Source organism: Falco naumanni, chromosome 6 (genome assembly GCF_017639655.2).
Source record: "Falco naumanni isolate bFalNau1 chromosome 6, bFalNau1.pat, whole genome shotgun sequence".
Taxonomy (NCBI): Eukaryota; Metazoa; Chordata; class Aves; order Falconiformes; family Falconidae; genus Falco; species Falco naumanni.
Genome location: NC_054059.1, coordinates 41904646 through 41928162, shown reverse-complemented (window position 1 = coordinate 41928162; position 23517 = coordinate 41904646). Strand labels below are relative to the sequence as shown.

The window sequence follows — 23517 nt, the reverse complement described above, 5'->3', positions numbered from 1 at the left end:
TTTTGAACTACAGCAGTAGAGCTTCTGCTTTATTACTACAGCAATGCAGTTTCTGCTTCTCCAGCATCAAGAAGTTAGCTGTGTTTCTACCTATGCTCCTATTCTTCACCAAGAAAATTTAACACCCATCCTAAGATGAGACAACACCTAAAAAACCTGTTGGCACAGAAGGAACCGGCCTTTGAATGGGATTGCAATGAACACCAGGTGGACACTGGCATCTTCTCAGAGGCCTTTCATGTCTGAGTAGGTAAATGAACAGGAGAGCAGGAAACAAGACCTCAGAAGATGTAGTAGAGTATGGATGACATGACATTGAGATGGAAGTGTAAAGTCCTAGGCGGAACACATCTTCTCAAGAGCATGACACATAATTTACCTGGGACTAGACTTCTACCAAAACTAGTGGTCTTCCTCAACAGATCAGCCCTCCTTTGGGATGATTTTGGTCAAGATCTTCAGAGACCTGCATCAGTTGTCTGAGAAGTCTTGTCTATTGCCACAAAATACAGGTATAGGAGTAGCAACCAGTCTTCTCACATCATGTTTTCTTGGGTGATCTGTTTTATGAACAGTGAAGATTTGGAAGTGCTAAGGTCCATGAAGAAAGCTGAAGACAAATGTAAAGAAGGAAGTTAATGAAGCCGAAAATAAGCAAAGTTGATCTAAGCCAGAAACTGGGGGATATGGTGCCCATATCTGTTATTTATGGCATCTCACATGCAGAATGTGTTCAGATGGTGAGTACTGCTGATGCAAAATGGACTACAGTGCTATAGCATGCATGTATCTACCGTGCAAATGTGCATAGCAAGAGTAAAACCAGTGGAGCATGAGTTCCTTCTACTAACCTGAAGTCAGTGAGATTTTGGTTAATCAGGCACCAGAGAACCTGAGCTGAAATTTAATGGAAATTGTTCTAAGTTCATTAAAGCTGTATGGTGGATTTTTAAAAAGAAACGTCCTCTCAGGTCAAACATGAGCTTTTCGTGATCTTTAATCCATGTGTGGTGAGCGTAGAAAAAGAGGGAAACCTATGAGTAAGTAGAAAAGTTTCAGGACCATTCTAAAAGGGAACAAATAACATTGAAATAACTGCACACATTTTGGAGCAGATTGCTCAGACATCTAAGCAATGTACAGAAAAGGACTTCTGGCAATTACAGTTAGGCATAGGGGTTTTCACTATTTCACGAGCAGGATCTAGTGTTACTGAGTTTTGGCCAAGTCTGCAGCTTGTGAAACATGCATGTGGCCTGTGCTGGAGCACTGCCAGTGAAACTGGACACTTCTACTTGCTCCGTGCAGAAGTGTGGTGCCTCCTGGCCAGAACTTCAATTGGTGCTCACAGCCCTCAGAGCTGAGCAGGAAAAGTCTCCAAGCAGAAGATCCTCCAGACACAACTCTTCTTTGGTTTGCCTCCACCCTCCCTGCTTCAGTGGTGCTGCTTCTTAGCAGGTGGCAAGTGGCAATTCCTCATGACAATCCTTCTCATCCTAACTAGTCCTTGCCTTCCCTAAACTGTGTAAAAAGCTCACAAGGATTATACCAATGGGGTTATTCAGCAGGAGAGATGCTCAGAGTTCACCCTTGAACACATTTATGGTAACACTTGAAGGGACTCTCATACTCTCTTGCACCACTCACAACCACCCCTGAGAGCTAACACCAGGCTAAGGTAACTTGTGACTTCAGAATAGAGGTGTTAGGGGTGGAAACCTTGGACTGAAATGATACCTGTTCAACTTCAGCAAAGCAATGTCTGCTCCACTCGGTTCCTTTAATACTTTCTGAACACTTCGTATTTGCAGGGATGGCTCTGATGCAATGAGATTCTGTATCCCAAGAAACACCCTGTAGGCAGAAGGCTCTGTTGGCCTGGAAGAAATGACAATGGCAGGGTTATACATCCATACATGTAATCAGGAATGCCACTCATACAAAATTCAGTGATATCCCTGGAGAACTGCAATTAGCAAGATGGTCAGGTTTCTTCTGATCATAGATGCTATCATTTATTCTTGGGGAGAAGGAAGATGTGGTTTTTTTAACAGTTTGATTTTTATGATGAAAATTCCCATGGGCTGTAAACGATGTGGCACCTTGCACTGTTCACAACTCCTAAAGCCCTAAGGATCATCAGCTAGCCACAGTTTTCCAAGTGTAATTAGCGCGAGCGCATCATTAGCACCCTCTTTGGCAACCTTTGGGGAGGGGGAGAGCTCAGACAGGAGTAGCCTCTGTTGTGCTTTGCTACTGTTTGACTGAAGAGTAGAAAATAAAAATCAGCTTGCTGGCAAGAAAGACAGGAAATAAGGAGTAAAGAAAGTGCCCTATTGGGTACATCTTTCTGCTCTGTTGATTTATAACAAATCATACAGATTTATTTAGGAAATGCCTATCACTCATTCTGGTGGATACTCACCGTTGCAAGCACTGAGCTGCAGTGAGGACCCACTGTGGGTGTATCAGAGTGCCAGCACAATGGTGCATGTTGTTACTAGAATAGAGAAGACAATCACATTCATTTAAGACTGTATAGTCAATTCTCCACCATCCATGTTGTGCACAATCGAAAATATTAGCAAGCTAGCAATATGCTCCTTATTCGAACCTTTCACTTGTCATGGTTTGTCTTTTGCCAATGGCAAGAGAAATCAAATGCAGAATTTCAAAGGACAAGCTTTATTTGCTCCAGAACATGAGAGACATGAAAAGAAATTTGACACCCAGGTAAAATTTGTGCAACAGGGTGCTCTTGCTTTCAGGAATTTAATAAAAACAATTACATTTCCTAACAATTTTACTTCTGATGTAATGGGTTTGTCCTGTTGAGCAATTAATATAATGATACATCCTTCTGATTTGTGGAGTTGCTTTGGACTAGTATTTAAATAAACCTTACTATGGACTTTTAACTTCTCTTGGGGTAATATTTATTATGGTGACCATCAAGAACTCTATAAATTTTTTCATTAGCCTTTCTGTAAGCACTTCTTCATCTCCTATTCAGCCACTGTCATTGTGACTGCGGAAATGCTATGCATAATCATTTTTTTATACTGAAAGATCATGTAAGATCTTTCTTACATACAGAAAGACATGAAAGGTCTTCCTGTGATATTTAACACAATTATCGTGGTCACAGCATCAATTTACATTTGAACTACATTGGATGCTGGATGAAAAAGGAGGATCAAAATCAATTCATACATGTTTGTGGCCATGTTCCTGGTCTTAAATCCCCCACTGCAGAATGCAATTAACTGTCACTGTCCTCAGTGGGAATTATTTCTTCCCCATTTCAGTAAATAAAAGTGTACTTAATGTCTGCAGTTTAAGTTTGCCCTCTAGAGATTCAGGAGAAAGTGGGGCGCTTGAGATCAATAACCCAATAAGTACCTATCTGTGAACATTATGATTAAAAAATAAAAAAGTTTATTTTACATGTTAAGGCATTTTATACAGAAACCAAGGCCAGTCTCTGGAAGAATATGTATTGTTTCCTGTCAGTCTCTTTCTAACGCCTGTTCCCTGTGAAACCCTGGTGCTCACAGATGGTGATACAGTCTGGAATATCAGTACCTCATCCTGAGGCTGATGTGCCAAGGCCAAGACCCTGGAGATGCGTTGCACATGATATATTGTGCACAGGCTCGCTCACTCCTTGTTGAGACTTTTCCACAGTCATGTTCAGAAGAAGCTACGGAATAAAAAAGCTACAATGGAGAATTTTAAAGCAGTTCTGTAATGCCATCCACAGCGCAATCAGATGAAAAGAGAAAGGCATAAGACATTTTTTAATCTTCCTTAGGCTCTCACTCTTTACATTGGTTAATAGAAACTAAGGAAAAAGAAACAGACTCCCTTATATTATCATTACCTTGAACATTTAAATCTGGTGCTCATATATCACATTTGACATGACAAAATACTAATTTACCTGGGAAGAAATTGTTAACTATGTCAGTACTTGGATGTAGTCAGGTAACTAAAACTACAATGAGCCCCATCCCCAAAAGAAAATATGTAGGAAAGCTGAAGGGAAAAGGGAGCTAAAGACAATGGAAGAAGCTGAAGGAGAAAGAAAGCTAAAGAAAATGGAAGAGTTTATTGCCCAGACAATAATACCATTTTCTAAATCCTTTAAAACATTATGGTTTACACCTTGGTTGAGTTCAAACCAATCCCTAGATTATAAATAAAATTGAGTCACTGCCCCCTCATCTTAAAATACTCCAATTTTGCCCTCACACTGCTCACTTTACTTTCTTGTTAATCCCAATCTCTCAGAACTTTTTAAAATGGATTGAGCTTGGGTGCTCAGTAAGGACCCAACTAACTTTTTCCAGAGCCTCATATGGTGCTATGATGTTAAATTTGTTAGTTCCAGTATGAGACAATTAATAAAGTAATCAAAGGCAAGAGACTGTAAGGCTCTCCTACCCCTTACTTTAAAAATCTATTATTCAAAGACTGTTTCGAAAAGAGATCACTGCTCCGCCACAGCAGTTCCAGGGAGCAGGTTTTTGCAGCTGTGTTATGTTGTTTGTATGCCAGGCGTTATTCTTTTTGCCTGCACAGCTCTTATGCCTCGTTGACAAAATTAACATGTACAATTATAATGCGTTGCTGCTTAGAGGAACACATGAGCTGGCCAGCATGAAGAATATCGCATACTCCTGAAGGAGTGACCACTTTTCGCTATTTTGTATTTCTGTGTTGGCCAACAGAGTAGGGACATGGCCTCTAGATGTTACCATAATAAAAATAATAGATAAGGTGGGGAAGAAATAGACTTTACATATCCCTGCCAGATATGTTAAAAAAAAAACCAAAACACAACAACCACCTGTCAAAATGCAGGCAAGGAAGGGAAGACCAAACAAGATGAGTGCCAGGTGTACCAGGCAGCACTCCCAGTACATTACAGCTGTAATTATTGGTGATTACAGTATGTTGATGCCCACTGCCAGGGCACCACAAAAGGTAAAATCTCTTTCACTGCTGAGTTTTTCAGCAAACACTATACCTGCTCAGTGCACTGCTTACTATCTCAAAATAGAAAAAAAGAGTTAAGGAAATCTGTGTAAAATATCTAGGACCGAATTCACTCCCGACCTCAAACAAAAGGCAAAATATCTAGGGACAGATTATTTGAACATTCAGATCAGAATAAAACTTAACTCAGCAGAGAATGAAAAGGATTTCAAAAGATGTCATCTCTGGTGCTCCTAACTAACTGGAAAAGTATATAAGCAGGTTCTTGAGGCATTAGTCCTGCCACATATTGCATGGAAAGGCTAGCATGAACATCAGGGAATCACTCTCTTATGTTTCAGGAGCCCAGGGAAAAAATGCCTATCTTCACAGTTTCACTGGATATTTCAAATTGAGTTAGCAACTCAGAGTGCTTAGCTTCACTGACAATAAAGGGCATACACATTGATACCTATGAAATCTTAATGATGATTCTTAGCACCAGGTTATCTAAACGTTGGCTGACTGTTAGAGGTGCCTGATTGTGTCAAACTTCCATATAAACCTAAATTCAAATCTGAAGCTACTGCTTACTGCAGTTTTTTATGGTTGGATTGAAAACATTTTGTAACTATCATAACAAGTTGTAGACAGGGAGGATAGAAAAGTCTTTAAGGATAATTACAGCAGCGTGGGATTTCACAGTACTCCCATTTTTTTTCTGGGTCTGTTGTGAAGCACCAAACACCATTTACATCTCCATCAGGATTCCTGCAAAACTGTAATAATTACAAAAACAGAGAATGAAGACTCCAAATGTTAGCCAGAAAATGAAGAAGTCTGTAAGTGCATGATTTTTAAAAAAGTGTTAAACTAAAACTGAATTCTTTCTCCTAACTACTTGTCCACTGGATGTTAGAAGCTTTCTATTTCCCCTGATCAGAAAATTCTCTTTCCTGTGTCTCAAAACCATTAGGTGAAATTTGAAAAATATGATGAAATTGCTGTCATTTTCTTCTTCCACCAAGACTCATCCTAACTCTAGTGCTTTTTAAGGCCTTATGAGAAATAAAGTTTGAAGTAGGATGAATAATTGCTTTACACTAAAACATTTATTGTTGGCCTAATCCTTCTTCCCCTAAAGTCAGTGTGAGCAAATTAGGTCAGCCTCGAGAATTTGCCAGAAGCCTGCTTAGTTTGTGGCAAAAAGCAAAAGACATCGCTTTGGGGTTTGCAGAAATCGGGGAAGTGCTGTATGATTTCTTCTGTGCTGCTTGCCTGTCAGTGTCGACCTCTGTGCTTAAGGTACCAACATCCTAGGTACTATAAAATGCATCCTTCCCTCTTCAGTGCTATTATAGGTCTGGACTATCAACGTGGTGACTTCCAGATATGCTTAACCTGGTCTATAAAGACTGAACATGAAGTGTTTACTGAAGGGGTCATGGACAAAGAAGACAATGTTCAATGACACCAATGACATTAGCAGCTGTTTACATTTTTATCCAGGCCTGCTCCTGGATGAGTCACGGGAGTGAAATATTTGTGGCTATGAGGTTTCTGAGAACTCCACTCTTGACAAGTTCTGCCTCTTGCAGTTTTTGCTACTGTGCCACGGTAGTCTTTACCATTACCGTTAATGCAGTCTGTGAAACAAGAGGAAAAGGAAATAATCGTTAGCTCTTGAATCTATATATGGTGGTGATAAGCAGAAATAAGCCAGACTAAGTACCTTTAGGACTAGCACACTCCCTAGTGTCTACAGCAGAAAGACAAAAATGTGCCCTGTGATATGAGCTCTTAGTCTTTCAGAATGGATGTTTTCCTGGATGTACAGAGTAACTTAACTGGAAAAAATTTTGAGGAACTTCAGGCTAAGCATTTTCTGTAACATATTGCAAATATCTGAAAGGACTCCAGGATTTTTGCTAAGTCAGTATGAGTAAGCACATTCTATGGGAGAAGTGTATTTCAGTTAACAGCTCATTAGGCTGAAAGAGCAACTTTTGCTTCCAAGGACATTAACTTCAGGTACTTTCTTCTTCTGCATGTGAGAAAGAGTACACAGCACCATTTAGGAACGTATCTTTTATCCAGCCCTGCCACCTTCTTTTACAAAGTAAATAATCTGTGCCACTATAAATTCAGAAAAGTCACACCACCTTGACCAACATGGACTATTATGGAAGAAACAAAGCAGGATAGAAAAAAAATCCATTTCTCTTGGTGCATACATTGTGCAAAACATGGTTGCCTATGAAGAATACAACAAGCTAATGTCGACCTTGTGAAAACATAAAGCACAGCACAAGCAAAATTCCTATAATAATACTTTTCACTATAATCATAGTTCAATAGGACTCAGCTACAGAAATGCTAGAAATTTTGTCTATTTTCCTTGTTCCCCTAAATGAAAAAGATCTCCCACAGAATGCACCGTAAAAATATATAGGCTACAGGATATGAACTGACTAAAGAGTACATGCTTCAAAATTCAACGGTACAGATCTGAAAGCTGGAGAAGGGATGTGATTTATGTTGCAGCCCTATTGAAGAATAATTTTTATAGATTACTATTTCCTTTACCCACGGACTCTACAGGAGGTGACATTTATAGCCAGCTGTTACCAGATGTGGTGGGAGTAGACAGGTCACTGTTTTGTGCTGTTGTTGCAGGGGGATCATTTGGTGCTGGCTTTTGTGTATGATCATCACACCTCTTGAGATTGCAGTACTCCCATGTTACGTTGGGGTCCGTGGTGAAACACCATGGGCTTTCATCACCATCTGGGTTTCTACAATAGTTGTCTCTCAAATCCCTGTGAAAATACACACAATAGTCATGCTGCCTGAGACGGAAAATAATCATAGGAATGTCTTGCCAAAAAGATGTGCATCTGTACTACACAGAGATAGATTCATTTATTAACTTTTCACTTATTGCCAGATATCCTATTACCAGCAAACACATCTATGTCTGTGATATGAGTGGGGAGCTGTGTTTCACAGACGCATCAGAGTCATGCATATATTCATGCATAAGGAAACAAAATTCAACTACTGGCTTAAATTCTGGCTGTAATGTATCAGTGTGCTGAGTAGCTAAATAAATGCCCAATGTCCTAATAATTTAATTTCTAAATATATATGTATAAGCATACACAATTTTGTGAATGTGTGAATTAGTAATAAATATGCAGGAACATCCATTCTGTTGGTGGGCAATTATGCTTTCCCAAAATTTTTATTTTAAAATGTCAAAGAGTTCTTTCTTATATTCAGAAGAATGGCAAATAAATACTTATGCAAATGATTCACCCCCACCCTCCAACATTTCTACTGAATTCAGTGGGACCACTCCCATGCCTGTGCTTGCTGGGGCAGGGGGAAATAGAATTTCTCTTTCTCTCTTAAGTAATTTGCAGAGTTGGAATATTTCCCCATCCTGAATCACATCACTGTCACAGAATAAAAAAATTGAAATGCTTCTTTTCTGGATATGTCAGAACACCTTAATTACACATTTTCACAGCTTGATTTCAATTTTTTTAAATGTTTGTGAAAAACAACCCCTCTGAGGATGTTCCAGTTTCACTACATCATTATTTTTGATGTCAAAATATGACTGAAAATGTCAAAAAAAATTATTTAGTGTGACATCATAAAAAAAGGCCAAAAATACAGAAAAGTATCAACCTTCCTGCTTATACTTGTAATTCACCACGCAATGATGTATCTCCTAGCAGCTGATATCTTGGTGCTGTCCTACCCTATTAAAAACTGGCACATTAGTAATTTCAATTAGCTCTTTAAGTCATTGCTGGTCCAATTTTGTTAGTCTGAAGAAGACCAGCCAAGAGGGAAAATTCAGTATATGTAATTCTGGTTGACAATTCCAGCTACAAAGAACATTTAAATGGTAGTTCTAATCATAATATATCTGACTGTGTGTTTTGCAGCCTAAATGCTGTGTTGTCCCCAGATGAAATAAGTAGAAAGGCCACCACAGAGGTCTCAAATTAATAAACAAAATGCATATTTCAACAGATCCCCAGACTCTGGATACAAGTCTCACAGGGTTGGTTACAGAAGCTCACATTTAAGAGTAAAGTGACACATCTGTATTTTACTCAGAATTTAAATAACAAGAAAACAGTTTTTATAAATGAGAGTAACAGAAAATGTTTCAGTGTCTTGGAAAAATTGTCTTTTATTGATACATACCCTGACAGTGTTTTAAAGCATAGATGTGCAAAGATAATATAAGCAGCAATAGTCATTGTCAGATAAAGCAAGAAAAAGTGATTTAAACATACGCATCTGGGAATCTGTCCGGGGTTTTTTCATGCCTGTGTGGGAACATGGAGTTCCAGGCCTGGCATTTTTTTCCTGATGCAGTGATGGAAGCTGTGCCACGATAACTCTGGCCTCTGCCTTGGTAGCACTCCTCTGGCAGGGGAACCTGCACAGGCACATCTGCAGCAAACAGCAGAAACTGGTCTGTTGCATCACGATTTTATGTTCTTATTGAGTAGGCAGAAGAAAGCATCAAACACACAGGATGACAAAACCAAATTATTTGTTTATACAGACAGCATCCAGTGAAAGCATCATGGCCAGCATGAAAAGCAGAAGGACAGAAGGGCATTTCCAAAGATATTTAGAAAACTTTCACAGATTACCCTCATCTGTCAGGTGTCATTCAGTGGAGCAATCACCACTCAGTTTCATTTTGGTATATGTGAACATGTTTGAACTAAAAATCAGAAAGTTCATCGAAAAAATCCTCAAAGATCAGATGCTAATGATTTTGCCCCAATATATTTCTAAAATGGACACTATTTTAAACTTTATACTCTCTATTATCCTTTTGAATGCACTAAGGCTTTCTTGTTATTTTTTGTGCTAAAATGAATGGAAGTTTCAGAAGATACTTTTATTACTTTGGAAGCTCCTGTCCTCTCTTGTGGCTACTTTCAAAAAATGGGACTTCATTTTACAGAGCACTTTTTCATCTTTTTATCCCTGTTTTTCATGTTTCAATTAACTTGCTAAAAATGCCCTATCTTTGGGAAAAAAAAAGGAATAATAATAAAAAACCCCAACAACCTCTTTCATCCTGTAATTTTTCAATATTTGGCAGGTTTTGTAACATGCCAAGCAGAAAAACTGCATTAACAACAATGACAAGGTTGACTGAAAAAAAGATTTAACACATTTACAATGAGAAACAATAAATCTCTCACTAGTTTAAAGTCCTTATTTCAAGTATGTTCCACTACTTGTACCAGCAATCCCTTGTTCTGGCCCATCACAGTGGGGAATGGCACAATATTCCCACCGAACGTTGCCGTTGATGGTGTAGCACCAAGGCCTTTTCTCTCCATCAGGGTTTCTACAGTAGTTTTCCTCTAAGCCCCTGAAACAGAAACATCTGCTTTACACACAGAAATCCAAAAGAGTTGTGTGCAAGACTATTAACAACTACTGCATGCAGGACTCAACTCAGTGGTTACATTTATGCTTTTTAGAGATTAATTTACTTTGTGCACCACTATTTTGGGACTAAGCAACAACCTTCAAATTTACAGTCTTAAATGCTGATGATATGAAGAACTTTTCCAATGCTTACACATTCTGCTCTGGTTTTTGAGGCCAAGATATGGCAGTAGAAGCTGACTTCAAAATAGAAGCACCATTGGTGTACCTGACTATTATGGTAAGAACCAGTCAAGGCTGGATGTCATGAACTGATCCTGGAAGAGTGCGCAGATGAGCACCAGTGCATGCTGCTCTCTGCTCTGTGATAATGGACAGGGTTTCACATGTCCAGGAAAACTTGCAGGACCCAGTTCAACACCCACAGGACGAAAATACGGAGTCAAAAGTCTGGTCAGTCCCAGCTACCCAGCTCTGCAAACCCCGCTCCTCTGACCTTGGAGCATAAAGATGTACTGAAGCATCCTAGACCTTCAGAAAAGTAACTTATTGAAAGTGTGCCAAAACACAGCCAGAAGATTTTAAACATAAAAGTAGTAAATACTTGTAGCTCTGCAGTGGGATGTGGAGGAGACATGTGAGACAAGTATGTGAGAACAAAATAGCTGGTAAAAAAAAAGGAATGAAGAAAAAAAATGAAGATCAAGACCTGAACAAAAGTAATGAGAGCTGACAAAAGATGAGAAAATAATTTATCAACATAACTGTGGAAAACCTGTGCTTCTCTTGCCTCTGCATCTGGATCAATAAGGAATAACTATGTTCTTTGGTATTTAAAAAAATGATGATGCTCAACATACTTGCAGGGATATCTGTCAGGAATCCAACCATGTTTGTGAGGAAACTGTGTGTTCCAGGGTTGGCAGGCTTTTCCTGATTCGGTGACGGCTATCCTGCCTCGATAGTTTTCTCCTTTCCCTGAAAGACACTGGGAACCCAGGCCAGAGACTGGTAGGTGCATAGCTGTAACAGGATTTAAAAAAAAAAAAAAAAGAAAAGAAAAGAAATGAAAAATGCTGCTAACTAGTGCTTTCAAATATATTTTAAATCCCTTTGTTTTCTGTAATGTCAAACATTCATATTTTTCTCTTTCCGCAGAGGTGACATTGGTTGAAAGCTATGGCAAAATCAAGGTGTACATTTTCACAAGCAGTCAGGCTGCCAAACAGCTGTCCTGTGCCTGCCCTTTGACAGTAGTCAGTAAATAACTTTGCTGGGTTGAGCCAGACTTTGTGCCTGCAGTCCCGTGAGAGCAGAGCTGGAAAGGCAGTAAGTAGTCCTGTACAGCCTTGTATAAACAAGTGGGATGAAGGGAGCACATTCATATAACACACACAGGTAGTGTGGAAGGGCAGAAAGGATAAGGGCCAAGGAAAAATTGTGAGAGAAAGCAAAACAACCTTCAGTGTTGAGCCCCTGGAGTCAGTGAGTTGGGCAAGTGGGGCAAGAGTGAAGGAAAGTGAGTTAGTCTGGCATGTGGGGAACAGCAAAGAAAGTAAGAATAACGATCAGAGGCAGAGAACCACAGAGGACAGAGGGAAAACGAATCTACAGTGCATACCTATTATATATACTTTGCACATGAAATTTCCTGAGGAGACAAAGGTTGGTCTGTTCCTTAAACTTTAACCACAACATGGAGTTGCTATGGTAACATTCACAATTTACTTTATCCTATGTATCACAGAAGTCTATAAATAGTCATTCTTCCATCTCTAATTGAGCATGCTGAGGTGAACTACATCTAGCAAACACATGCTGCTGCTTAGAGCACTGGCAAGTGCAGATGTATAAGAAAGCAAGCTCTAGAGACAAAAACACAAACATTTTTTCTCAAAGTGCAGGCCAGTTCTACAAACAGCAATGCTAATCTAGTTGTTCAGTGCTTTGGAATGTCCAGATTTAGTGTGCTCAGCTTAATCGGTTAAGCTAGCTCACTGATAAATCAGGTTTTTCTCCTGAGGCCTCAGCTTGTTTCCCCAGACTCATCCCTTGCTAAGAAAAAGGCAGTGCTGGCTGTGCTGGCCAGACCCAGTTAAACGTCACAGTACACCCACATGGTGATCTAGGTGCTTTCCAGGAGTTAGCAGGTGAGCTGAAAAATACCACCTCATATAACTTGAATGCCCTGCCTCTCAGGCAAATTGAAAAATAAGGTGGTTGAAGACAAATTAGGGTTTCCATAACGTCTTTGGCATTATTGCACTTCGTGATACTTGCATCCTTGTTGACATTACATGACTTTATGTAATAGAAATTTAAAGAGTGATTCTTTTTATTAATTTGCACTTTCCCTGGTTCACAATGATTTCCTTGGGTTAGTCAGAACCGTGATTTCTTGCCTTTCCCTTCTCTGAACGATTTTAATGTGAAAGCTACCCTCTGGAGTGATCTCAGGAAATCAGACTCACTGCAACGAGGAATATTGCAATATTCCCAGCGTTTAGTAGGGCTGGTAGTGAAACACCAGGGCCGAAGTTCACCATCAGGATTACGGCAATAATTCATCTTCAAGTCCTTCTCTGGAAAGCTGCGTATTTTAAAATGAAAGAGGAGCTTGTGAGTCAGCTATGGCCAGCTGTAGCAATTGGGCTGTCTGCAGGCAGGGTCTCCCAGGCACTGCAGGAATTAATCCAGCGCTGAGTGTGACTCACTGTTTTGGGGTAAATCCATGCATATGAGGCTCTTGGGCATCCCAGTGCTGGCACTGAAGCCCAGACTCTGTTCTGGAAAATTCTCCATGGTAGTCTTCACCATTACACTGCATGCATTCCACTGTAGGTTCTAGGCAGAATGAAAACAAAGCAAGGTTTACGAGAGCTGTGAATTCTGATCCTGATCTATTCATGGGAGACTACACTGAAAGGAAAAGAGGGGTTTGCTCCAGATAATGATGAAAGGAATGCAGAAAACCACAAATTACAGCCTAGCCAAATGTATAAAGCTTTAGGGATACATTTGTTATTTGGAGGGAGGACTTTGTCACATATCTGTATGTACTGATAGCAATGGGATGTATGTAAAACAGAACTTGGGTCAATCTGTACTCTCATTCAAATAAAATAAGTTGCCAGGAGTAAGAGCAGGACAATATCAGCAAAAGATTTTAAAATTTCAGAAAAAAAATTTACAAAATTACTTTGATAACTGGAGCCAATTAAGAAAAAAACTTTGTGTTGAGAACTTAAGTCCCAGCTTGATCTAAATTCACATTTGAAACCAATCTACAATAATAAAGCAAGAACAAATAGCAGGAATAACATTACCTACTCAGACACTCCTTCTCTGCAAAAGAAATATACCTTCTCCAGTGTACGTGACCTGGCCCTCACACTCTGGGATGTTACAGTAATCAAATCTGGTAGCAGGATCTGTTGTGTAACACCAGGGTCCACGTTCATCCCCATCAGGATTTCTGCAGTAGTTTTCTTCCAACCCTGCATTGGGGTGTTTTTCAGGTGTATGACTGTAATAGCATTAAAATTCTATTTTAATTCCAGTAATTTAGTGGAGCAGAAGGGAAATATACAACTTGCTTTGGCAGCTGTGGGCTCTATTAATTCCAGTAATAATGAGAGAAACAGATTTCCCATTGAAACCTTTAAACGAAATCTGAAAAAACATTCTATAACTACTGTTAGTAGCTTTCTCCCTAGGTCCCAGTTGCAAATGGTGAGTGAGTTTACAGCCTGTAAGGACTATGATAGTCTTAAAGGATAAGTATTGTCTTTAATACTTGCATCCAGTTGATGACCTGTGGCTCTGCCATGTATTTTTCTTAGTGGAGCTACTTTAAGAGTGGAGTATTTCTAGAGAGTATTCACCAAACACAACCGCATCTTAATTTGCAAGATTTTGAAGCAAGTGACCTTAGACTTCTTCCTATAGCAGTCCTCCCAGAGAAGACTAAATGGCTTTTAAACAAAAAATCTAAACATGTACATCCAAGTTTCATTAGAACAACAAAAAATATTTTTTTTTAACAGATAAATCTCCAACAAAGAAAATAGAACCTTTGCTCCCACACTGGCTTCAGCGAGCCCAGTGACAGCAGCCTGGAGAAAACTCTGCCTGGGCAGGTCCCTTTGGGCTTGGATACTTTGCTGGATGTTTCTTCTTGACTGTCTGGATGACAGGCAGGGGGTCATAGACGTGGACAGTTATCACAGCCTTTTTTTCTACACCTTATACAGAAGAGAGGAATTATGGCCCTACTGTCACCAACAACAAAATTTTCCTCATGTGTTGACAGAAGGAGCATTTCATCTTCTTAAGAGGCCCAGCTTTTAGACACAACTTTTCTAGCTGACAATATGCCTTTTCCTTACCCAGGTCATTGCAGTTCTCTTCTAGTAGAGTCCAAATTAACAAGACGGAAGAAGATAAAATTGTCTTAGAAAGTCACCTGACAACTGCCTTTGATAACATGTACTATAAAGTTGTTTCTACACATTAAGTTGAGAAAGCTTGGAAGAGATTCAGAACAACATGAAGACAAATCTAAATAAGACCATACTTTGGGTTGTGGGGTGTTTTTTCTGCCCACTTCTGGCATGGAATACCCCTCCGAGTTTTAGCTTCCATTCCTCTGTAGTCCTTCCCAATCCCTCTTTTACACTGTAGAAGGTAAACTGAAATGGAATTGGCTTTGTTAATTCAATGATGTTACAGCATTGCATATTTTGAAACTGAGAATCTTCAGATAACTCTGAAGTTCATCAGTTCATGATGGACCATGTTTTACGCATGTTTTGAACCTCTTGTGCATGCAAACAGCTGTGATTCCATAAGGCATTTTAAAACAAATTAGTTACCGAGTACTAAGCAACTACAGAGGAAAATTCCTGAAGCATTTCTATAAACTAGTAAAGGCTAGTTAAGAGAACAGATATAACAGTTGCAATTGTTTTTGACATGTATAAGATGTATGCTTATACTGCTATACTACTGGGATAAAAAGGAAGGTCTTTCGCCAGTAGCTGGAGGTTCTTTGAAATGCATTGCTCATAAGCACATTCACAGTGTGGGTGTCATGCAACTATCCCTTCAGGCCAGAAAATTTTTAGTTATCAAAATATGTTTGTCACATAAGCAGCCCCCAAATCTTTGATTCCTCTCAGCCTCAGACTCCCAGATACTTTCTAGTGGGATTCCAAGGCGGAAAGAATGCAAAGCATGTTGATGATGCTTTTATTTGCAACAGACTTTGAAAAACCACCAATTATTTGGGGGAGTGACCTTCATTTCCCCTTTCAGATATTTGCTTGCACAAGAAGGTTCCCCCTAAACCCCAAAATGTAAAATGGAAATACTAAAGCAAGAACAGGAGACCAGTCTGATAGGAAAGGTGAGCCTTGTTTGGACAACTTGCAACAGTTACTGCTGTCGCAGTGTGTGGCTGGGACTACTAATGTCTGTGCTGCGTGTCTTGCCAAAAGGGACCTGCTGCCCGGTTGTCAGAGAGCTACTGGTGTGCCCAAAAGTCTTGTCACTACTGCTTCAGCACTGATACTCTAGTAGCAGGTCCCAGCATGACCATCTCTGATCAATGGCCTTGCCCATGGACTTCCTGGTGTTGCCAGGTTTCTCCTAAATGGTTTTAGCCTGCCTAAAAAAAAGTTGGACACATCTGACACCTGGGGGAAGGGGTGGAGGCTCTGTAGAGCTGGATCAGGAATGAAGACAAGCAAGTAACTTCCCAGTTCAAATGACATGTGGAAACCACCATGGATTTATGCTTTGATATTTGATCCCTCTTAAACAGCATTTAGTATCATGGCTTCTTGCTGTTTGACCCCCAAAGTCTCTTTTACTTTTCTGTCCTGTGCAGGAGTTCACTGTGCTGCCCTATAACCCCTGATGGTCTGTGTTCCTCAAAAGAGGGATGGGATCAAACGCCAAACTGTATGTCAAGACAAAATTAAGATTTGACTGGGCAAACTGCTCTGTAAAGAAGAAGTCTTTAACCAAGTTATTGTGAAACATTTCAGTGACTAATTGCCAAAACTTTGGTTATTAACCCTACAAGAGGGTGAGCATCCTAGATGGCCACTGAGTCTGTAAAAATGCCATGGTTCTTGAACTCTGAAAGGCCAATTAGAACCAAAGGAAATCTGACTCAACAAAATGTAGTGAGCATAACCCACAAAACCTATGTATCTGGGCCTTGTGGATTATTCCTGCTGTTAACAAGGAGGCTGTAATCAAAAGAGGATTCCTCATACAGGGTTTTGCCATTAACATAAGGTAAGTAAAACTGTAACTGCCAGATATATATTCATGGAGTTTCCAGAGGGATGAACCTTTCAGTTTTAAAGTAGATATTTTGTATGTATATGTTGAATCCAGTCCCAAGGAAAATGAGCTCTGGCAAAGACTGGTGTCAGAGTAGCTCTTATGAACTCCAAGGTCTGAGTCAGGCATACATGAGATTGTACAGTCACCATGAACCTAAGGGAGTGGCAGGGTCACAAAATGTCCTGTAGATTACTTTCTTTAAGCAGAACAGATTTCATCATATCTCAGCAAAAAGGAGTTTTACAACAGCTATTTCCTGGTGCTAAGGAGTCATGGTGGGGACAGAAAACTTTTGTGAGGCTTAAGGGAGCTAAATGTCTCTATTTGTAAATTCAAGTTCAGGCAGGGGGATGCTGTCTGTGATTAATTAGATTAGAATAGAATCATAGAAAAAATTAGGATGGAAAAGACTTTTGAGATCATCAAGTCCAACCATTAGCCCAGGACTGCCAAGGCCACCACTAAACCACGTCAGCAAGCACTGCATTTATGCATATTTTTAAAACCTCCAGGGACAGTGATTCCATCACCTCCCTGGGCAGCCCGTTTCAATACTTCACCACCCTTTCAGTGAAGAAATTTTTCCTAATAGCCAATCTAAACCTCCCCTGGTGTAACTTGAGGCCATTTCCTTTTGTCCTGTTCCTTGTTATCTGGGAGAAGAGACCTACCCCTACCTGCCTACCACCTCCTTTCAGGCAGTTATAGAGAGCTGTAAGGTTCCCTGAGTCTCTTCTTCCCCAGACTATACAACCCCAGTTCCCTCAGGTGTTCCTTGAAAGGCTTGTGCTCCAGACCCTTCACCAGCTTCAGTGGTGATTGTTGCTTCTAAGAAGGTGAGTATCACTTTTATGATGCACTTTAACAGCCTTTTGAGAAATATCTCTGATTTGAGGTGGACTGGGGCCATTACAAACACAAAATGCTGACATTTGGATTATCCAAAGACTTCACAAAGATGTTGGCAGTGGTAGTCGTGAGCTTCAGAAGGAACGAGATAGTCATATATTCCTGCTAGTGGAAAGTAGAAGGAAGATGACTCTACATCCTCTGTTTGAAAAAAAAAATAAAAAAAATTAGGCACTGTAAATCTGCGCCCTGGAAAAACAAATGAAGCAACTCTTTGGCTGCTGGAGCTAAAAGCACTTCCTGCTGAAGCAGACTCTCATGAAGAGGTATCCCTATGAAGGCAGAGGTAGTGCATTGCATAGCAGCAGCACACGAGCTGAATGGTATAGCTAAGGGTGACAGTGTGTCCCCCACCTGTCAGAGGTGGGCATCCTGGAGTGCAGAAGGTGTCGGGAGATAAAGCTGAGACAAGCAGTTCCCAAATTGCTGCAGATTGTAAGAATGCTGAATGATGAGGAGATGATGCCTGATAACTCATTAGATGAAAATGAGGAGTCTGTGAAGCAGATTTTTTCCCCCCCGCTAGTATCGAGCTGCCTCAAGGCTCAGGCTGGGTTGTTTCAAATAACCATGACCATTAGCACTAGGATAAATCAGGAAAAGGGAAAATAGGTTCCACATGAAAGGATTTGGTATCCATGACCATTCATGACTGTGGCAGTGCCTAATTGCAGCTTTCAGTGACAGTGATAGATGTTAAATATGAGGGAGACTTGACCTCCGCTCAGTCTGCAGTGGGAGCTGAGAAGAGCCAGCCTCTAGTTTAAAATTATCAGGAAAGGTCTCCCAGCCACAGCAAAGGACTGGTAACTGCAGAAGGGCTAGAGCTGAATGTGTTTGCTATGACGGCCTACACAGTGATTGCAGTGAAGGAAGAGAGGTGGCTGCCTGCCATGCTTAGGTGGGATTGTCACCCTGCGGAAGGACAGCAAGTAAGCACGTCTCTGTCCTGGGCCTGACAGCCAGACAAGTGCCTCCATTCGTGGGGGACCCCCTGCCATGACAGGCACCTACAGGCTTTTGAGCTGGTCCCTTTGCAGTGTCTCCTCCTGCAGTGGACTCAGGTGGTGACATTTCCTTCAGTCCTGCTCATGGCCAGGAAGGAAAAGCTCTGCTTCCAAGAGGATGAGGAGGGAGGGGAGCAGACCTATACCTCACCCTACAGTTTCAGTTAAAGCTAAAAAGTAAACAAGACAAATCCATCCTGAAGCATGAGAAGGGGCCAAGCTAGGCCTTTTTTTTTTTCTTTTTTTTTTTTTTTTTCAGGAAAAGCTGCCTCCAACGTGGGTGTGAGCAGCAGAGCTGAGGGCTCTGACTAAATTTCTAGGTTACATGTGTTCAGGAAGGTCACTGGGATGAACACTGAGGCTGGAGGCACTAGGCCTGTCTTCCAGGGAATAGCTGTGGAGGAGGCAGGCAAGAAAGAAGAGAAGCCAAAGAATGCTGTCTCCTTTTCCTGAGATGCCAAGGCTCCTGGGTATCAAATCAAGCGTTTTGCTGCTGGCAGAAGCTCAGGTGTGTTTCTTCAGATGTTTCAGAAGTTTGGGAGAGCTTGGACAATGGCAAGCAATGTAAAGGGGCCCTGACGAGGTTAGGGATGTTGTCTTCATTTGTACCCCTTTAAGCCTGAGTTATCGTGTGGCCCTCTGACAGCATACAATTAGGATAAATGAGGATTATTTATTCATTTAGAAGGGCTCATTTCAATTTAATAATTAATGACTTGTGCATGTGCCTATTCACTTTCAACATATGCAGAGGAATTTTCAGAGCACATACTCATCCTTTATCCTGTTCTAACCTCAAAGGAAAACTCCAACCAATTTTGACTTCAGTGAAAAAACATCGCATTTAAAATGATGAGGCACTGGCTACACCCATTGTTTCCACAGATACTCCACTTGTGCCAGAAATTATTTGGCTGAACCTGCTCCAACATTCTTCTGTAATGGTGACTCACACATCTGTGGTCTATGAGAAATGTGAAAAATAACGGTGGAGAAGAGCTCTCCATAGGCTTTAGCCTTGTGAGGTCTGTTACTGGGGCATGGGGGCACATGGCTATAGAGCTAAAATCTTTTGATCAAAGCAGCCGCAACAGCAGTTTTGCCTTTTAAAACAAGAAGGAATCTGACCACAATCACACTCAAGATCAAGCAGTACACTTCAAATTCTAGCTTTTATGGCTTTAGTAATCTGTCTGAGCTAAGCATAAACTGCAAGTTCGGGAAAACTGGTGAGAAAATCCACCTGTCATTTGCATAGAAAGGAGACACCAAGGGACACATATTGCACCATAAGAACAAAATGTCACTGGCTGATAATCAGCTAGAGGTTCAGTTAGTACTTACTGAACATATCTGTTATGAACCAGGATGTACCCAGTGTCATGAACCTGGCAACCCATTATCCAGCCTAGTAGCAGAATTAGGATATGGATGTGTAAATGTTAACACTTTAGGTTTTTGTTATGTTTAAGCCAAATCTCCAGCAGATGTTAATGAATTCATCAGCACTGTATCAGTTTATACTAGCTGGGAATTTGGACATGAACCGCTTTCTGTTTAAAACTTTGATATGGTAAATGGGACCTGCAGCATGGTTATTCATGCAGGTTCCTTTTTCTGTCTATCTTTCAAATGCTTCAGAATTGTAAAGACACCAAAAATAATCTGAAACTAAGTGAATTATTCTTAACAAGAAATGTTCACTATTCATCTTACATATTGGTTAGCAATAGATTTATTTTTCCCAGAAGACTCATTGAAGTTAGTGTTTGTGACTGCATTATCTATGTTCCCACAAAATTTATGAATATAATCTAGTTATTAAAAAAATATTTATTTTCCCAGCTATATAGAATGTATTCAAAACTTAGAAAAGCATTAATTCCAAAAATAATCTTAAAACCAAGCCACTTATCTGAGCCTGCCATATAATAAGAATTAAGCATAAACAAAACAGCTTACAAAATGCGAACATTTGATTATAATTTAAAATAACACAACAATTATAAGTCAATACAGTTATTTAAGACAAATAATTCTTGACTGAGTTATTACACAGAAAATTAGAGAAGTGGGTACATAGACATAGATAATCCTGTGGTCTTGAGATTTTGTATGACCAAGGACTCCACTGGCTCCATGAAGCAGAGGACTGCAAATACTTAAAGGGCAGAGAAATGCATGATTTTTGCTTTGGAGTATATTTATTCTGCCTGGTCCCAACAATACATGACCAAAGGAGTTAAATACAAGTTCAAATATAAGGAGCCTTGATGCTATATGTGGAATTCTCTGGCAGTTTCAGCCCAGTACATAATGGGTGCAGGCCCACCTCACTGAAACTGTCCCCACCTGCAACGGCTGCTCCATCACTGCAGCAGAGAGTGTAAGGATGTCATTAAAATAGGTTTTATGTGTAAAGTATAGCATCTTACTATATACATACTTTTCTTCTCATAAAGAACTACATCCACGCTGTCAAATGTCACTGTCATTTTGGTGTTTTCAGCCAGTGTTAAACACTGTAGCTTTTTCCTGGTGAATAGGAAAGCCCTGTTGAAATTAAGAAGGAAGCAACATTGACGTAGGAAGAAATATTTTTAATTAAATTCAAATTAATTAACTCATAATTATTTTTCTATAAATTATTAATTTATCAGCACTGCCTTGTATCAATTTCTGTATTTCAGATACTGCACTCAGTATCTGAGACACTGAGTAAGAGACTGACATTTTCTACTGCACTGAAGTGGATGACTTTTTCAGGATGTATGACTACGTGAGTAAGTTGGTGTGTGGGAAGCTAGTTACTCCATTGGCAAAACATTATCAACAGCATCCTAACTGCTCAGGTCAGCACCTTTCCCTACAATGAATTAGAAGTATCTCACTCTTCTTTTGTGAAACAAGGCAGCACCCAGCTAAAGAGGCGTAAGCAGCTCTCCACCTAACATTGGGTAAGAGCAGGAACTTAAGCATTTACTACAGAATGAGTAATACATTGTAAATCCATGCTTTACTTGACCTTGTGGCAATTTATGGGTGGAGATAAGCCACAAGATAAAGGCACAGGCAGGGGAGGCACTGCTGTAGGCAAGGGCTGCAGTAGGATGGGGCTGTTGGTTCTGAGCAACAGTAGAAAAACATCATTGATATGCAGGCACCCAGAATGACAGTTTGAAGATTCAACAGAAATTACCTGCAATTAAAATTTCTTTCTGCTTCACATTTCTCTGCACATTCTTTTTCATTATTTGTATTGTAAACCTGTTTATTTCGAGTAAGTAGCCAAACACCATCTGTTCTTAAATAGTCATCCAGTATATCTCCTTTCACTACAAAGGGAGGAAAGAAATCAGACATTAAAAATGAGAATGCCGCAGTTAAGAATCTACAAGGCAACACAGGTTGGCAAAAGCTTAGCTAACAGAAAAGAAAATGTGATGTTAGTTACCTGGAAAGCACTGCAAATTATAAACTTAAAAAAGAATACTATATATATGAAAATGCAGCAGGAAATTTATTACTCTGGCTGAAGTCCAAGTCCTTATAAACCTGGACATGACACATGATAATTGAACAGAATACTCAAATATATGTGAGCAAACCATTTTCTTCTTTTATATATGTAACTTTCCAGACTTGACCAGTACTAATCCAGAAGACATAAAGAATATTTTTAAGGCAGTTTTGTGGACCATCACCTCGGAGCAAGTGAGTTAGAGCTGATAACAATAAGCAAATAAAAATAACGTCATTAGCTGTTTCTTCTAACCCAGCACAATCACACAATGATACATTCCTGGTATTCTGACATATTAAATGCCTGGGCTATTAGAAAAGCATACAAACTGTACTGAGATGTTTTTAAAAGTACTTTGTAAAAGTCATTTAAGTGCCGTACAATGATATGCAATGTTAAAGTACTAGGAATATGATATCTGATTGAAATCTGATTGAAATTTGTACTACATATGGAATATTTATTAACAGAATTTGTAGATGAGCTTGAAATTCATATATTATGCTTAGTGGAACATCTGTCTTCTTTTGGAGTTGCAAAAAACAATTCTAGGCATATTCCTGGAAAAGTTGATCTAGTTATTGAAGATTAAATTTCTACTGCCCCCCGGAAAACAGGAGAGAACATTTTCTTGTTAGTGACAACAGAAAATGTGAAATTGCTGGAATATAAAGGAGCTTTTTCATTTTTAATTTTGTTTTAAATAATTAATTTTAAAACTTTAAAACTCCTATCATAGAGGATGAAAACCAGGAACACTGTGCCTAGCAATGCTTGGCAGTAAAATGGCTTTAGCATTTGATCCAAAGCCTGCTGAAACCAGAGAAAGCAGTCTCTCTAACTGCTATAGGTTTTGTAGCAGGCTTTTGGGATGCTTTCCGAAGGTATCCCCATTTCTGGCCATGTGGTGTGTTTTCAGGGAGCTATTTGTTCCCCAAAGCTGTTGCTCTTCTGGTGTCTTTAATGAACACAACACTGGAGCAATCACAGCTCTTGTGGTTGTTCACAGCACAGTTGTTGTTCAACAGCAACTCTCTGGCCAGGAAGCCCCAAATCCATCATCGTCCAGGTAAGTGATGAAACAGGGATTCGAGGTCCCACCTTCATCAAATGGATCTTGCAAGCCCTTGATCCCCATGTCACCCAGGCAAGCGGAAGGCAAAGGACTCTTACCTGAGCTGAGCAAGAAAAGAAAGAGAAAGGCAGCTCTGCTAATCCCCATTTTGGCCCAGCTGGCAGGTGCTGGAAGTTGTGTGTGTCCGTGCACAAAGTTTTATTGACTTGCAGTGGAGTGAGGCAGCA

At 40.0% G+C, this 23517-nt stretch overlaps 1 protein-coding gene across 4 annotated transcripts in view; it reads right to left on the bottom strand.

Annotated features, from left to right (window-relative positions):
• The window catches only part of LOC121089791 (plasminogen-like), a 29216-nt gene extending 5699 nt beyond the window's left edge, over positions 1 to 23517 (bottom strand). Inside the window, exons 1-17 of one of the 4 annotated variants that reach the window (XM_040597327.1) lie at positions 23389 to 23517; positions 21892 to 22027; positions 21139 to 21245; positions 14996 to 15110; positions 13782 to 13945; positions 13134 to 13263; positions 12891 to 13009; positions 11280 to 11442; positions 10269 to 10399; positions 9297 to 9456; positions 7609 to 7799; positions 6478 to 6626; positions 5666 to 5759; positions 3586 to 3703; positions 2426 to 2500; positions 1738 to 1878; positions 390 to 610 (exon numbers count right to left, since the gene is read on the bottom strand). In XM_040597327.1, the coding sequence (XP_040453261.1) occupies positions 592 to 610; positions 1738 to 1878; positions 2426 to 2500; positions 3586 to 3703; positions 5666 to 5759; positions 6478 to 6626; positions 7609 to 7799; positions 9297 to 9456; positions 10269 to 10399; positions 11280 to 11442; positions 12891 to 13009; positions 13134 to 13263; positions 13782 to 13945; positions 14996 to 15110; positions 21139 to 21245; positions 21892 to 22027; positions 23389 to 23437 (2061 nt within the window). In that variant the 5' untranslated portion in view covers positions 23438 to 23517 and the 3' untranslated portion in view covers positions 390 to 591. Of the gene's footprint in view, positions 1 to 389; positions 611 to 1737; positions 1879 to 2425; positions 2501 to 3585; positions 3704 to 5665; positions 5760 to 6477; positions 6627 to 7608; positions 7800 to 9296; positions 9457 to 10268; positions 10400 to 11279; positions 11443 to 12890; positions 13010 to 13133; positions 13264 to 13781; positions 13946 to 14995; positions 15111 to 21138; positions 21246 to 21891; positions 22028 to 23388 lie in introns of those variants that run through there. The other 3 variants (XM_040597325.1, XM_040597326.1, XM_040597328.1) reach the window with 3 other exon arrangements.